The 17,935-nt window shown below is 40.2% G+C and overlaps 1 protein-coding gene across 4 annotated transcripts in view; it reads right to left on the reverse strand.

Annotated features, from left to right (window-relative positions):
• MAPRE2 (microtubule associated protein RP/EB family member 2) overlaps positions 1-17,935 on the reverse strand; it is a 176,328-nt gene that overhangs the window by 72,496 nt on the left and 85,897 nt on the right. For 3 of the 4 annotated variants that reach the window (XM_057526951.1, XM_007167071.3, XM_007167070.2), the window contains one exon: positions 731-858. The exons of the other annotated variant lie outside the window; for it this stretch is intronic. In XM_057526951.1, the coding sequence (XP_057382934.1) occupies positions 731-851 (121 nt within the window). In that variant the 5' untranslated portion in view covers positions 852-858. The remainder of the gene's footprint in view (positions 1-730; positions 859-17,935) is intronic. 4 annotated transcript variants of the gene reach the window in all.

Consider the following 17,935-nt stretch of genomic DNA (forward strand, 5'->3'; position numbering starts at 1 on the left):
TCTGGGTACCTTCAGGGGAGTAACAGCTGGACCTTCTAACACAGCGTGGCATGCATTCTTCTGCAAGGGTGGGCACAGAGCTCCATGAACACTGTGGAGCCTGGGAGATCTGGGGGACCCTTCGGGGGGGTGACAACCGAGTTGGATTTTAAAGTGTGAACGAGATTTTACTGCAAATGAAAAGAAGGGCAAAGGGAGCCTGAAAAAAAGCTGTGGGACGCAAAAGGGAAGGAGTCTTTAGGGAACAAAGAGTATTTTGTGGGACTGAGGCACAGGGGAGAGAGATGTAGATAATGACACCAAGGAGATGCGCTGCAGCCAGAACAGAAAGGACCTTATCAGCCACATCAAGGAGTGGATTTTATCCTGTAGGAAGGACAGTGTGGAGCCTGGAAGGTTTTTAAGGAGAGGTGTTGCAGGACCCAATCTGCATATTAGGAGGAGACATGTGGTGGCTGATAGGGGGTGATAGAGAAGAGGCTGGGAGACCAGTTACAGAGCTTAAGCGAGACCATTCGTAACATGTGTCGTGGAGGCTCGAGGCTCTTAGGTGGCCATCATTTTCCCCCATACGTTCTTCAATTATTTCTGAGCTTTCCCCCTTTAATTATATATCAATACGGATACATATATTTTTTCCTATCCAAAATACATCATCTGTGGTTCATAAAATCACATTCCACACGATAGAGAGTAAACGTTTACGTAAATACTTAAACGAATCTCTTACCTGAACAAAGCTGTTCCACTTTCGTGTAGTTTAAAGATACTATGTCATTAACCCAGGCAATGATGTCATGTCTGCTCATAGTCTCTTGGGTTATCGAGGTAGAATACACATTGACTGCCATTCCCCAACTAGAAAAAACAAACAAACAAAGTTTATTTACCTACAAGGAAAAAATTAACTCAGAAAGATGACAGACATCCATTCAAGCTCTGGATCCCTGACAGAACTCCAGGGCTTGTAAAAGTCCTGCTCTGGCTAAGCCCTTTCTCTTCCCTTTCTCTCTGTTCTACATATTTGCTATAATATGGTTAAATCTCATATATTGTTCGTGCAGTATCATTTTTTGTCTCCCTCAACTTGACTCAAATGTTCTTCAGGTTCTGAGATTCCTAATCTCTCATGTAATTTAGTGTCTCACTTAGAAGGTAAGTTGGGGAATTCCCTGGTGGTCCAGTGGTTAGGACTCCATGCTCTGACTGCCAAGGGCCTGGGTTCAATCCCTGGATGGGGAACTAAGATCCCATGAGCCACGCGGCCCACGCAAAAAAAAAAAAAAAAAAAAAAAAGAAAGTGAGTTGGGAATATTTTTTATCAGCTTTAGAGAAAAGGAAATTCACTTTAGAAACAGGTTACAAATACACTTCATTAGAAAAAAAATCCTTGGGACTTCCCTGGTAGCGCAGTGGTTAAGAATCCACCTGCCAATGCAGGGGACATGGGTTCTAGCCCTGGTCCGGGAAGATCCCACATGCTGCAGGGCAGCTAAGCCCGTGTGCCACAACTACTGAATCTGCGCTCTAGAGCCCGAGAGCCACAACTACTGAGCCCACATGCCACAGCTACAGAAGCCCACGTGCCTAGAGCCCATGCTCCGCAACAAGAGAAACCAACACAATGAGAAGCCCGCGCACCGCAATGAAGAGTAGCTCCCGCTTGCCGCAACTAGAGAAAGCCTGCGCGCAGCAACGAAGACCCAACGAAGCCAAAAATAAATAAATTAATTAATTTTTTAAAAAAAGAAGAAAAGTCCTCACCTGATAGTCTCTATCCCTAAAAGCTTTGGACAAAGCCTTGGAAAAAAAAGTATACAAAAAGTATTTGGATAATCTGGAAGTCCTGCCTGACTGCACGACTCTTCCTTTCAGCTATGATTGTTAATATACTTCTTCTGACCATTTCATGACACTATTTCCCCCAACTTTTCGCTGGAGGGGCACACATTGGCCACAGAAAAGGTAACAGAAAAGGTTTGTTTTGCTTAAAATGCTTTGATAGCTAGAGTTTGGTGTAATTGGTTTCCTTTTTTTAATTAATAAACTTTATTTTTTAGAGCAGCTTTAGGTTCACTGCAAAATTGAGTGGAAAGTACAGAGTTTTCCCACATACCCCCCTGTCCTCCACTGCTCCCCCCAATCTCCCCAACCGGCTGGTACATGTTAAAATTGGTGAACCTACAATGATACATTATCACCCAGGTTCCATAGTTTACATTAGGTTCACTCTTGGTGTTATACATTGTGCAGGCTGTGACAAATGTACAGTGCCATGTATCCACCACCGTAGTACCATACAGAATAGCTTCAGTGCCCTAAAAATCCTCTGTGCTCTGCTGATTCATCCCTCCCTCCCACCATTCCTGGCAACCACTGATTTCTTTTAATGTCTCCATAGTTTTACCTTTTCCAGAATGTCACATAATTGGAACCATAGACTGGCTTCTTTCAGTAATGCACATTTAAAGTGCCTCCATGCCTTTTCATGGCTTGAGAGCTCACTTCTTTTTAGCGGTGAATAATACTGCACTGTCTGAATGTACCACTCACCTACTGAAAGACATCTTGGTTGCCATCAAGTTTTGGCAATTATGAATAAAGCTGCTATAAATATCCATGTGCAGGTTTTTATAAGTTTTCATTCATTTGGGTAAATACCAAACAGCATGACTGATGGGTTGCATGGTAAGAGCATATTCAATTTCATAAGAAACTGCCAAACTGTCTTGCAAAGTCGCTGCACCATTTTGCATTCCCAACAGCAATGAATGAAAGTTACTATAGATTAGTTTGCATTTTCTAGAATTTTCTATAAATAGAATCACATAGTATATACATTTGTATGGCTTCTTTCATAAAACTGTGAGATCCATGTTGCACTGTGTATCAGTAGTTCACACCTTTTCATTGCTGAGTAGTGTTCCATTGTATGTATATATTGAGTTTGTTTATTCATTTACCTGTTGATGGACATTTGGGTTGTTTACAATTTGGGGCTATTATAAATAAAGTCATTATGAACATTAAAAAAAAAAAAAGAAAGTTCCGGGACTTCCCTGGTGGCGCAGTGATTGAGAATCCGCCCGCCGGTGCAGGTGACACAGGTTCGATCCCTGGTCTGGGGGGATCCCGCATGCCGCGGAGCAACTAGGCCCGTGCGCCTGCGCTCTGGAGCCTGTGAGCCACGACTGCTGGGCCCGCGCGCCTGGAGCCCGTGCTCTGCAGCGGGGGAGGCCACCACGGTGGGAGGCCCGCGCACCGCAGCGAAGGGTGGCCCCCGCTCGTCGCAGCTGGAGGGGGCCCGTGCGCAGTAGCAGGGACCCAACGCAGCCACAAAATATATAAAAATAAATAAATAAATAAATAAAGGAAAGTTCCTATTGCTTCATATCTTCACCAAAATTTGGTATTGTTGGTATTTTGGATTTTGGCCATTCTAATAGGTGTACAGTGGTAACAAATTCTTTTTAATATTTAAACCTGGTTGAAATTTTGCAATTTTACTAATTTTGTACAATTATACCACACATAATTTTTTATAAAATGTGTGTGTATATATATACACCTTTATTTTGAAAGTTTTCTGATATATGCAAAAGGAGAGAGAAGAGAATAACAAACCAGTTGTGTTCACTTCTTGGTTTCAACAATTATCTATACTTGGCCAATCTTGTTTCATTTATATTCCCATCAACACTCCCATCGTCCCACCCTCCGTCTCCCAAGCCAGATTACTTTGAAGTAAATGCCAAGCATCGTATGATCTCATCTCTAAGTATTTTTGTATGTGTCTCTAAAAGATAAGGACATTAAAAAGAAAACAAAACCACAACAGCATTATCACACCTAAAAATAAAATTTCTTAATATCATCAAATATGTATTATAATTTTGTTCCAATTTGTTTGAATCTGAATTCAAATAAGATTCATACATTGTGATTCTTTGATATGTACTTTCTTTCATCTATAGGTTTCTTCTCCATTTCTAATATTTCCCTTGCATTTAAAAAAACTGTTGTTGAAGGAATGGGTTGTTTGTCTTGTAGAATTTCCACAATCTAGATTTTTCTCGCTGCATCCCATTGGTGCCTTTTAACATATTCCTCTCTCCCTTGTATTCCCAGAAACTGGTAATTTGACCTAGAAGCTTGCTTTGATTCAAGTTCTAATGGAGGAGAGGGGACAAGACTATTTCATGCAGTGTTTCAACTTCCATCAGGAGACACATACTGTCTGATTGACTCCTTAAGTGATATCGTTAGCCACTGATGGTATTTGCCTAGGTCCAACAACTCTTCAGAGACTTCAAAGTGATATTCTATTATTCATTCTTTTTTCTTAAATTGAAGTATAGTTGATTTATAATGTTGTATACACCAAAGTGATTCAGTCATACATACATACATATATATCCCTATATATTCTTTTCAGATTCTTTTCCATTATAGGTTATTTCAAGTTATTGAATATATTTCCCTGTGCTCTACAGTAGGTCCCTGTCGTTTATCTATTTTATACATACTAGTGTGTATATGTTAATCCCAAACTCCTAATTTATCCCTCCCCCTGCCCCTTTCCCCTTTGGTAACCATGAGTTTGTTTTCCATGTCTGTGAGTCTGTTTCTGTTTTGTAAATAAGGTCAGTTGCATTTTATTTTTTAGATTCCACATGTAAGTGACATCATGTGATATTTGTCTTTCTCTGTCAGACTTACTCCACTTAGTGTGATAATCTCTAGGTCCATCCATGTTGCTGCAAATGGCATTATTTCATTTTTTATACACACACACACACACACACACACACATACATACACACACACACACCTGTCGATGGACACTTAGGTTGCTTCAATGTCTTGGCTATTATAAGTAGTGCTGCTATGAACAATGGGGTCCATGTATCTTTTTGAATTAGTTTTCCTCTTTCCTGGATATATGCCCAGGAGTGGTATTGCTGGATCATATGGTAGCTTTATTTTAGTTTTTTAAGGAACCTCCATACTGTTCTCCATAGTGGCTGCACCAATTTACATTCCCACCAACAGTGTAGGAGGGTTCCCTTTTCCCCACACCCTGTCCAGCATTTATTATTTGTAGACTTTTTGTTGATGGCCATTATGACCAGTGTGAGGTGGTACCTAATTGTAGTTTTGTTTTTTTTTTTAATTAATTTATTTATTTTTGGCTGTGTTGGGTCTTCGTTTCTGTGCGAGGGCTTTCTCTAGTTGTGGCAAGCGGGGGCCACTCTTCATCGCGGTGCGCGGGCCTCTCATTATCATGGCCTCTCTTGTTGCAGAGCACAGGCTCCAGACGCGCAGGCTCAGTAATTGTGGCTCACGGGCCTAGCTGCTCCGCGGCATGTGGGATCTTCCCAGACCAGGGCTCGAACCCGTGTCCCCTGCATTGGCAGGCAGATTCTCAACCACTGCGCCACCAGGGAAGCCCCCTAATTGTAGTTTTGACTTGCATTTCTCTAATAATTAACGATATTGAACATCTTTTCATGTGCCTATCGGCCATCTATATGTCTTCTTTGGAGAAATGTCTATTTAGGTCTTCTGCCCATTTTGTATTGGGTTGTTTGTTTTTTGATATTGAGCTATATGAGCTGTTTGTATATTTAGGAAATTAAGCCCTTGTCAGTTGCATTGTTTGCAAATCTTTTCTCCCATTGCATTTTCATTTTGTTTATGGTTTCCTTTGCTGTGCAAAAGCTTATAAGTTTGATTAGGTCCCATTTGTTTATTTTTGCTTTTACTTCTATTACCTTGGGAGACTGATCTAAGAAGGTATTGCTATGATTTATGTCACAGAATGTTTTGCCTATGTTCTCTTCTAAGAGCTTTATAGTGTCATGTCTTATATTTAAGTCTTTAAGCCATCTTGGGTTTTGTTTGTTTGTTTTTTATAAATTTATTTATTTATTTTTGGCTGAGTTGGGTCTTTGTGGTTGTGCGTGGGTTTTTTCCAATTGTGGCGAGTAGTGCCTACTCTTCGTTGTGGTGCATGGGCTTCTCATCACGGTGGCTTCTCTTGTTGCAAAGTACAGGCTCTAGGTGCATGGGCTTCAGTAGTTGTGGCACACGGGCTCAGTAGTTGTGGCTCACAGGCTCTAGCGCGCAGGCTCAGTAGTTGTGGCGCATGGGCTTAGTTGCTCTGCGGCATGTGGGATCTTCCTGGACCAGGGCTTGAACCCGTGTGCCCTGCATTGGCAGGCAGATTCTTAACCACTGCGCCACCAGGAAAGTCCGAGTTTATTTTTGTGTATGGTGTAAGAGAGTGTTCTAACTTCACTGATTTACATGCGGCTGTTCAGCTTTCCCAACACCACTTGCTGAAGAGACTGTCTTTTCTCCATTTTATATTCTTGTCTCCTTTGTTGAACACTAGTTAACCGCAGGTATGTGGGTTTATTCCTGGGCTCTCTATTCTGTTCCACTGATCCATATGTCTGTTTTAGTGCCAATACCACACTGTTTTGATTACTGTAGCTTTGTAGTATTGTCTGAAGTCCACGAGGGTTATGCCTCCAGCTTTCTTCTTTTTCCTCAGGATTGCTTTGGCAATTCTGGGTCTTTTGTGGTTCCATATAAGTTTTAGGATGATTTTTTCTAGTTGTGTGAAAAATGTCATGGGTAATTTGATAGGGATGGCATTAAATCTGTAGATTGCTTTGGATAGTATGGCCATTTTAACAATATTAATTCTTCCATTCCAAGAGCATGAGCTATCTTTCCATTTCTTTGAATGATCTTCAATTTCCTTTATCAATGTTTTATAGCTCTTAGCCTGTAAGTCTCTAACCTCCTTGGTCAGTTTTATTCCTAAGTCTTTTTTTTTTTTTTTGATGCAATTTTAAAAGGGATTTTTTTTTCTTTCTCTTTCTGATACTTCATTATTAGTGTAAAAAAGTGCAACAGATTTCTGTATATAAATCTTGTATCCTGATACCTTGCTGAATTTGTTTATCAGTTCTAATAGTTTTTGTGTGGAGTCTTTAGGGTTTTCTATAGAGAGTTTCATGTCATCTGCATATAATGACAATTTTATCACTTCCCTTCCAATTTGGACTTTTATTTCTTTTTCTTGTCCAACTGCTGTGGCTAGGCCTTCCAATACTATGTTGAATAGAAGTGGTGAGAGTGGGCATCCTTGTCTTGTTCCAGAATTTAGTGGAAAGGTTTTCAGCTTTTCACTGTTGAGTATCATGTTGGCTGTGGGTTTGTCATAAATAGCTTCTATTATGTTGAAATACGTTCCCTCTATACCCATTTAGGTGAGAGTTTTTATTATGAATGGATGTTGAATTTCATCAAATGCTTTCCCTGCATCTATTGAAATGATCATGCGGTTTTTGTCTTTTCTTTTGTCGATGTGGTGTATCACACTAACTGATTTGCACATGTTGAACCATCCTCATGACCCTAGGATGAATCCAACTTGATCATGGTGTACGATCCTTTTTATGTGTTGTTGGATCCAGTTTGCTAATATATTGTTGAGGATTTCCGCATCTACATTCATCAAAGATATTGGCCTATAATTTTCTTTTTTGGTAGTGTCTTTGTCTGGTTTTGGTATCAGGGTGATGGTGGTTTCATAGAATGACTTTGGGAGTGCTCCCTCTTCTTCAGTCTTTTGGAAGAATCTGTGAAGGATCAGTATAAGTTCTTCTTTGCATGTTTGGTAGAATTCCCCAGTGAAGACATCTGGTCCTGGACTTGTGTTTTCAGGGAGTTTTTTAAATTACAGATTCTATTTAACTTCTAGCGATCGGTCTGTTCAAATTATCTACTTCTTCTTGATTCAGTTTTGGTGAGCTGTATGTTTCTAGAAACTTGTCCATTTCTTCTAGGTTGTCCAATTTGTTGGCATATAATTGTTCATACTATTCTCTTATGATTTTTTGTATTTCTGCTGTATTGGTTGTTATTCCTCCTCTTTCATTTCTTATTTTGTTTATTTGAGTCCTCTCTCTTTTCCTCTATTCATTCTTGATTTATTAGCTAGAATAATTCTACAAAGAGAAATTTCCCCTTTGAGATACTGATCATATAGGAAAGGCAGGATAGATGCCTGATCCTTTCCCTTTATTTACAGATTTTCAAAACAATGAGGTAAGTTCCTAATATTCTCCAAACATGACCAATGAGGTTTTTATTTTTTAAGTGTAATTATGAACTCATGGATTTAAACACATTTGATATGTTTCAATCCAATGCAGTATATGCCTTTATTCAAACTGGTTTCTAGGTTCTTTTGAGAAGATCCTAGTAGTCTTTGCTAACTTCCCTGCTTTCTGGTATGACAAAATGCTTCAGGCTTGACTTGCACCTTCACTGCCTGAGACCTAAAACCAGTCATTTCTCCAAGGGTTCCTTATTCCTTTGGTCACAAATGGTATTCAGAGATAATATTTTTAAGCATGACTATATAGGACAGAAAAATCTAGTCTTACAGGTTTTACACAAAAATCTATACATTTATGAAATAGTTGTGTTTGGAATTCTTATTAACCCTAAAGCAACAAAAATCTGCTTTTTACCTAAAGTGCTAAGTGAAGATTTTATTATTTATAGATAGGTATAAAAATAAATATCCACCCATCCCCAGAAGCACCCTCGTCTCTAGATTCTCTTCCCCTGAAGACCTAAAAAAACTCATGTCACTGACATCCCAGATAATGTGACTAGAGTAACTGCTTTTCCACAACATTAATAAAAGGTTTTTCATTTTTTGGTTAATATAATAACTTCCACTGTTTTCTTTAGTCTATCACTTAGTAAATAAAACCATTTGCTTTTAGTTACTAGTCAATTTTTAAAATCAACTATGTATATTACATAAAACCTCAGAAAAAAATTCAAAATTTTAAGTGTTTTGGACAGTCTGGTGTAATTTTCACATACTGGCATAATTTTTGGCAGTTCACGTACTTTTCTAATGGCTTTGCCTATAGGCAGTAGTGAGAAGCTTTTGCTTTACCAGGCGATGTATTGATGGAGGATGAGGCACCAAGGTCCAGAATTGTGCCAGATGGCATTAAGCCAAGTTGGGATGAAATTTTTGCTCTAGATGATTTAAAAACAAAACCAAACACAAAGTGGGACAGACACAATCAGATCTGTGTTTTAGAAAGATAATCCATATATAAGTGAGTAAAGATGTTCTGTGGTTACATAATAGAAAGAAATGTACAACCAAAGGGCAGGTAGAAGAGTTATGACAGCTTTTAAAAAATCCATAAGAACAAGGAAGCAAGTCATTTGCTGCAGGTTCTGTCAATGAATCACACTCTTTTCTGCGCCTTTATTGACAACGTTCACCAAAGGACAACAATCCTTTCATATCAAGACAGTCGGCTCACAACAGCAAGTAAAGCACTATCTGCCTTCAAGGAGCTCATTAAGATGACCAGGTAAACAACGGAATAGCACCAGATTTTTGCTTTAGTAATACTCCAGTTAATTAGTTACTAGACTCACCACTCTAACCTCTACCACATCCCCATCTCCATCTGACACAACTGCAATCCCTAGAAATCCTGCAGTAAGAACAATCATTGTTAAAGGACCTGTGGGAAAACTAGGATAGAGGACAGAGTAAGGGTGAATCAGTCAAGGTTAGGAATATTTCCTTACATTTTCTAAAATAAAACATTAAAAGCACATTAAATAGATTTCCATACCTACTTCAAATTAACAGCAATGGACTCAACATAGTTAATTTCTGTTTACCATCCATGCTGATTAGAATATTCTTATAATCTATCTTGCTCCAAATTTTACCAAGATACTTCTAAATTCATTTCACTTTGTGGTTATCTCTCGCTCCCTTTATTAGTTCCCCATCCAAATGTGTGGCACCTTCAGATTTTATGAGGGAGAGCTGAGTCCTGAGTCTCTCTCTGCGGAGAGGGAAGTGCTCTTCCCAACCTCTAGTAAGTCAGGGGGCAGCTAACATGGAAAAAGAATTCTATTTCTGCTCTGCCCATCCACTTTTTTCTCCCCTTAATTCCTTCAGAAAAAAGAAAACTTTTTCTTTCTACAGGTGCAACTTCAATACCTTCAAGCTTAAACTATTCAAGCTGACTCAACAGTTCGTAGAAGAAAATTTATATTTTTCCAAAATTTATATTTTTTAAACTCAGGGTTGGTGGAGTTTAATAGTCTTAGCTCTTCTGTAGATATCCACTAGAATCTGAAGATTTCATTATAATTTCCTGGATGTCAACCTATATTACAATATAAAGGTGAAAGTACTGGTCCCTGCTTATTCTTCAGAAATGTTGCGTGGATAACAAAAGGAATTCTTCTATCATTTTAGAGTTAAAGTGATACCATGCTCCCGTTTTGATTCTTGAAAAAATCCTGTGAGGGGAGCCGGTCAGGAACTGTGTTCTTCCCTGACAAATGTGGATTCCTAGTCCTTTCGAAGGTATGAATTAAAACAATTTGAAATATTAATTTTTTAAAAATGTACTGAGTAATTTCCAGAGACTCAGGCAAGCAAAGTAAGTGGCTAAGAAAGGTAAGGTAATACCGAATGCTACAGAATAAAGAGCCAATGCACTGTGCATGGTTTATTCTGTTTGGATCTTCAGCGTGCCTTTTCCACAGAAATAACTGTTTATTCTTCGATGACCTGACATCTGTTCTTTAGAACAATCATTTCTCTCTGTGTCAGCCTTGTAAAAAAGGAAGTCAAAGCACTGTCCTCTTATTTGTGGCTTTCAGTCGGAACTTTAACCAGGTCACTATGTGTTTAAAACCTGGTAAGTACAACAGCATTGAGAGCAGTGGGTAAGGGACAATTCTCTGGCATGTCAGTCTCTGGGTCACATATTTTGATAATGGCATTGAAATTTTATCTTAAAATGAATTTGCACAGCAGAAATTAACACAACATTGTAAATCAACTATACCTCAATAAAATAAATTTTAAAAAATGAATTTGCATCCATTGCTTCTTCTTGAAAGTAAACCAATAATCACCATATAGTTTACACACTGTTTCTGTGAATGTCCAAATGTCTTTCTGGGAAGCTGGCTATATATATATATATATATATATATATATATATATATATATATATATATATATATATATATATATATATATATATATATATATATATATAATGTTTACAAGTGAGAGAAACAAAAACACACAGAAAAATGAAAATCCTTTCATACCTCCAGCAGGTGAAGTCATATTTCTGGCTTGTCTGTGGATAGTGACCACTGACACATGTGACTTCAGAAAAAGGCCAGCCTCAGGCTGAGGGCCAGTGTGTTGATTTTGCCCCATTTCAATCTTGTATTCAGCATTTGGGGGTGCTGGCGGGAAACGTACGGCAAGTTTATGCTTTGCAGCAGTCACTCAGCCATAGAAATGAGAAATTACATTTCTGCTACTGAAACAAAAGGAATTTTATGGACTGAGACTTGAGCTCGCCTACTGAACAAAGCCTGGATAAAGACTTGGCAAGCCCCTAACCGTGGAAACCAAAACATGGATTCTACCACCTTACTAGTCATGGGCCCCTAAACCAGTTACAAAATAGTCCACAGTTGTGTCCAAGAACAAACTGGGCAAGGTTTGTGAATTATTCCAGAGGAGTGTCTCTTCAAAATGTAGCAAACACATAAAATGTCATAGCTAGCATTATATGTGGCCTTCAACTGGAATTATTTCTTACGTAATTCATTTCATCTCTCCGCCCCACCCTTACCAACAGACCACAGCCACACTGTGTACATTTGGGGGGAAACGTGACTGATCACTCCATTTGGAGGAAAACGCAGTGTTTTTTCAGCAGGGCTCACAATAGACCAGGTGTCTCAGGATCCTGGCTCTGATGCTGTTTTGGGTGTGTGGCTGTAAGGAGAGGGGCTTGAGAAATTAATTTGGGGAATGAGGCATATGGAACCTATTTTGATTTTGATTTTTTTTTTTTCACAACTATCGTCTGAGTTTGCCAGAATTCCCAAGTTTAGACACGACCATCTGCAGAAGAACTGCCTTCCGTAAGTGGTTGACTTCTGTCTGCTGCTCTGTAAGGAGGCTCTGTTTGGCTTTGATTTACCCCAAACGCATTTTGAAACTGAACCTTTAAAAGCCACCCCCTCGCTTCCCCATCCCACACACACACCCCCTGACTTACGTTACTTTCTTTATTTCATTCCCTAAAGGAGTCTATACACAACTGGAAATTTCATGTTCAATATAAAATGTTCTGTAAATTCACCCCCCCATGGTAACATACTCTGTTCACACAATTTTGCGCTGACAACTGACAACTATACTCATGTCTGTGACCATCTTTCTTCTCTCTGTCTCATAACAATCTGTATTTTCAACATGTTCCCCCATCACTGGGGGAAGTAATCCACCTCTACCAGCCTAAGACCAACACATGGAATCCACCCTTTACCCAGTTACAAAACAAAGAACAGACTGGAAAAGAGGTATGAAGAATAATGGCATTTTTCTTTCACCTGGGAAACACATCTTTGAGCTTGGGCACATAAGGGTTTCTGAAGTCCATTAATAATCTATAATCCAAGTGGTTTCTTAAGTAACATCTAAAGGTATCAATGCTTCATAGGAAGCCATGTCCCGCTGACCAAAACGGCTCTGAAGTTTCCATATATGTCAAGGTGGGAGAAGTACCTGTGACTCACAAGAACACTTTCTTTACCAATCACTGGACTTACACTTGGTCTAGGTCAAGGCCTCACCTTTAATTCCCATCCCACAGGGGTGTCCTTTGGTTCACGTATTTTAGCATTGTCAAGGTTGGCCTGTTCCTACATACCAGGTAAAGGGAGGTGCATTATTTCAAACACACTCGTAAATGTGGCTTTTTACTCAGAAAGAATTTTTGGGTGGGTCATCCTAACAGAAATAGCCATTTTGCAAACACTTCTATGTACCCACAAGTATTATGATAAGAGTTTAAAAAGAGATCAAGACAATCACTGATCTAAAAATGAATTATTTCCTTCTCTTAGAAGTGGCATCTTTCTAAAGTAACCTGTAAATACACACTGAAGAAAAGAAGTGTATATTTATACACACTGATTAAATATGGAGACAAAGGAAGGAACTCCAAAAGTTGTTCATCAACCTGAGGGGGGATGAAGAGATTGGGTCCCAACGGCAGACATTCACTTAAATGTCAGAGTTTTCCTCTGCAAAGCTTTGTAACAACAGAAATAGATTCTGCCTGAGTGTCTGCTTCCTGGCTCCCTCCTCACAAAAGGCTGATGTGAAATCCCCGTGGCTGTCCCTGATAATGAACTGGGCATCCGTCGGGAGTGACTGGTAAGTGTCCCCTGAACCAGAAACTTCTCCGCCTTTCAGCTGTGCATAATTCATTCTCCAGATTTACAATACCGCGAGGGGGATGATCATCTCACCAAGGAAAGAATATCTCCAGATAATTCTCGATTCATCATTTGCTCTTTATTTGTGACCCAGAACATGGGGGCAGGGGGACAGTATTTGGTTGGGGAGGGAGATCAGGATGGAGGGAAGCCGGAGTCACAGAGGGTCTCTGAAAGACAAACACTGACAAGATGAAATCTCCCTGGAGAGACAGTCTGGAAACTGTATTGAGTTTCACTGAAAATTGGGTATTAAGGCTTCCACTTAACTTGTGGAATAATTGATGGCTGCATGGACTCTAGGGCTGGGAGGGGAATTTAAGGGGTCATTTATTGTCTTCAGGTAATAATAACACACTTAAGCCACCGTGGGCAGATGTGCATCTGTTTTATTTTTACAGGGCTCTACGACTCTCTTATGGGATGAGACAGACAATGCAAAACTGTTCCAGGCACCAACCCTCCCCAGAGAGCTGAGCGGGGGCAGAGGCCTGGGTGCAGCACTGACTTTAGACAAGGACAGCAGAGAAGCATCAAGATACGCCCACAATTATAAAATACATATATTTTATTAAAACACAGAATGTGAAATATACTAATTTTTCCTTGAAATTAGGCTATTCACAATTTAGAGCTAGTGAAGAAAACCAGTGTAAAAGAACTTTAATACTAAGCTGCTTAGAGAAACACTGGATAAAATATGAGTTTTATCAGAGGGCACATTAGCCTGCTCTTTATTCCAGGCTCTTCCAAGCGGCCCACCATTGCAATTGTTAATGTGCCCTTCGTTATCATCCGCTGCTTGAGGATAATGCTTTTAATTGTGGCACAAAGCTCCCTGTCGTCTCACAATCAGAGGTCCTACCTCCAGCTAATAATTGCCATCTCCCAGAGAGAATGAACAGAAAATAATACTCTTTTTGCAGGGTGTCCATCCCATTTACCATTAACTGTTCCTTTTAAAAACAGAGATTAAGCTCCTTCCTGCCATATCACCAAGTATTCCAAGGACTACTTTTTAAAAACAGAATATGATTAAAACAGATTTCTCCAATCGCCTGCAAAAGGAGATTCTCTAACTAGCCTTGAAAATCAACCTCCATTTAACAGCCCTGTGGTTATCTGCGTGAACCCCACCAGGTACTATTCAGTAGGTGGCTCCTTAGCTTGGCTACCCCCAATATTGTAAGGAAATGAAACAGAAATGCAATTTTCAAGATAGCATATACATATAAGTATAACTGAATCACTTTGCTGTACACCTGCAACTAACACTACATTGTAAATCAACTATACTTCAATAAATTGAAAAACAAAAAAACACTCCTGCTTGGCTCCACCCCCTGAAGTCCAGAGAGTGATTGTTTAGCTTGACTGAGATTTTGAGGTCATGCTGAATGATGAAAGACATAGAGGATTTGTGTTCATTTATTCAATGTGTTAAAATTGCATGCTAAGTAAAATATTAGTTGATTTGTTAAAAAAAAAAAAACCCAGCATATAAAGGTTTTGGCTTTTTAAATTCAGAATTAACAGTCAATTGCTACGGCCCTGAAATGACTTGGAAACTTGGCTCTTATCCAAGGAGTGAAGAAATTTGGGAATTCTAAAAGTTTTTTGTGGCATTCATAACATTCACGGACATGAATGAAATTCAACTGCGTATAACGGAAGCAAAAAGTTTAAAGCCATAAGCACACACACACATACACACACACACACACACACACACACACACACGCCATATGGTCAGAAATGCAACTGATTATAACTGATTACATTTGCCTAAATGTCCATCTGTTTCAAACAGTGAGTGGCTTGGTCCATGCTCTGAAAATAACTTCAATGACCCAGAGCTCATTCCCATGCCACAGGCTTGGCTGGCCTCCTCAGGGCACCAACTTTTGCCCAGTCCCCCCGCCCCTCCTCAACTTGGCTCTGGGTACATCCACTCGATCTGGACCATATGCCTTCTGTTTAACTTTCCTAGCCTTACTTGGCCCTGTTCCTTCTCACCCTGACCTTAGCTCTCTCCCATGATCCTAAGTCATTTCCAGTCAGGTCCCAAGCCTCCCCCACCCAGCATGACCCCAGGTCAACCCTTCAGGGCATGGGTGCTGCTGCCACCATGGTGGGCGGTCATGCTCAGTTGCTAACGCCCCCTGCATAAAACCAGGTGCGTAAGACGTAGCAGAAGAGTATGTGGTGACTGCATGAACACACCACCACTACCAGGCAAAGCCGGGTGGTGGGCAAATTTTGTTAGAAGTGCCCCCCACCTCCGGTTCTGAACTATTTTGTGCTCTTGGTGGTGCTGATTCCTCCTCAGGTCCTTCTCATCCTCAGCTGTGTGACTTCCTGAAAGCGTCCCATAATAAAAAACAAATGAGGGACGACAGCTTCAAGGTTAATCCTTAGGGATAATTGGGGCTCAAGGTCTTACGCGAAGGAAGGGGTCATTCCCAGCCCTTGGAACCATGGGTTACATCTCATGCTTCAGGTTCAGCTCAAATGTCACCTCCTCAGCAAGCCCTCCCTGACCACACTCTAAAGTGGCCTCCTCCAGGTACGCCTCCACCACCTGTTCTTTCCTCCGTGATACTAACACAAGCTGGGATTATCTCGTTAGTTTACTGTCTGTCCACTACCTCTTGCCCTCATGAAGTTAGCTCTATGAAGGCAGGTTCTTTATAGAATATATTTTGTTACCGTGTGTCTCCTATGTCTAGAGCAGTGCCTGGCACATAGTGGGTGCACAGTAAATAAAACCCGAATGGATGCATGTGAGGGAGAATTTCGTGGGGAGGAGAAAGTTACAGGGTTCCCGAAATCATGCCATGTAAGCCAACTGTCAATATGTGTCTCTAGTGCTGTGTGAGATGGTCAGGTGAGGATAAATTAGGGTTGAGTGGATTAAAGGACTCTGGTGTCTGATGTCTAAAAGAAAGAAGGGAATAGAGAAACATGCCATTCTTCATGTCTCCAACACCAGGATAAAAAGCACACTCACTATTTGTACATATTTCAGCTTCATGAGACCGCTGATCTAGGAGCCAGGAGCACTGGCTTCTAACCACAGAGCTACCATCAACCAGCTAGGCGAACGTGGGCACATGTGCCTCACCTCTTTGGATCTTCTTTCCTTCCCAGGAGTACGCAGTTAACACTCATCTTCTCATTTAGTCTTCACGACAATGCTATGTGACAGCGACTGCATTTATGCCATGATGGAGGAGAAGGTACACAGACTCGGGCAGGGTTAGGCACTCGCCCAGTCACAATTATTAAATGCAAGAGCTGGGATCTGGACCCAGGGCTGATTCCAGGATTCCTGCCCTCAACCAAGTCCCTTTCTGCTCTCGGGTTTTATGATGTCACGAGAGTAAGTGAGAAGAAGACAGACCTCCAAGTGTGAATACCACTGTGGTCTTGAATAAAAACCATTTTTCCTTTTTTAGTGCTACCAAGTCCTCATTGTACATTTTCCCTTTAACCAAGATGATCTTTTAACATAAGTTTCCCTGAAGAAGAGCCTGAAATGGGTAACTAGTTCTACTCAGTTTAATGCTGGGAATGATTTTTGGCTCAAAAACCTGCCAGCTGTAACATATAAGCCATGCTAATATTTTAGGAATCACCACATTTTGCATTTCTAGTTACTACGTATCTTGGACTCAAGTCTCTCAATTTGCTTTCTGTGGTAGCTTAGTCAAAATGGACAGAGACCACGTACACTATTACTGCTTATAATTTTTTTCAACTAATAAAAGGCTTCAGATTGATGTCTTGATTATGTGTTCAAAAAAATCAATTTCTTAAAAAAAACAAACAAACACAAACCTCTGGGTATCTCACTCTTAGAGACTGGTGCCTATCCAAAGGTCTGTATTTACATTGTGGCAAAATTCATTTTTAAACTTATGAGAACATTCTGAAACGGAAATGGAAACTGAAGTACCAATAAAATTAAGCCCAAAAGAAAGAGGGAAGTACAGGCCAGTGTTAAAATATGTCCCTGTGAATTTAACTCTAAAATGGAAGATATACACCGACATACCCCCAGCCCTGTCCATGCCACCCACTCTTCTTAATTCTTTCCTTAAACTTCTTAAATACTACCTTTAGTTGACAAGGTACTCATTGGCTTTCTACCTCAAACCCACTCCCCAACGCCAGAGGACATCCTGTGAATTATATCCAAGATGGCTGCAAGTCATGAGCACGGGAAATGGAAATTTCTGACTAAGATTAGTAATGTTCAGCCAAACTGGTGTAGCAGTGAGGAAATACTATCAAAACTTGGAGCACTATTTCATCACCAGTTCCCCAGGCCATTATTCCCCAAACTTCCTTGCCCAGGTGAAATGACTCATTTAGGCCAGAGAATAGACTCCCTGCTATCCGCCTACAATTCCACCCCAGAGTCAGAGTTTATCCTTCTTTCCCCTTCCCTAGTTTCCTGCTACTCTTGTCTGGTCAACCAAACACCAATCCTATCTGCCTTGTATTGGAGTAGAAGAGTTTTGTTTGTTTGTTT

This window comes from Balaenoptera acutorostrata, chromosome 13 (assembly GCF_949987535.1).
Source record: "Balaenoptera acutorostrata chromosome 13, mBalAcu1.1, whole genome shotgun sequence".
Taxonomy (NCBI): Eukaryota; Metazoa; Chordata; class Mammalia; order Artiodactyla; family Balaenopteridae; genus Balaenoptera; species Balaenoptera acutorostrata.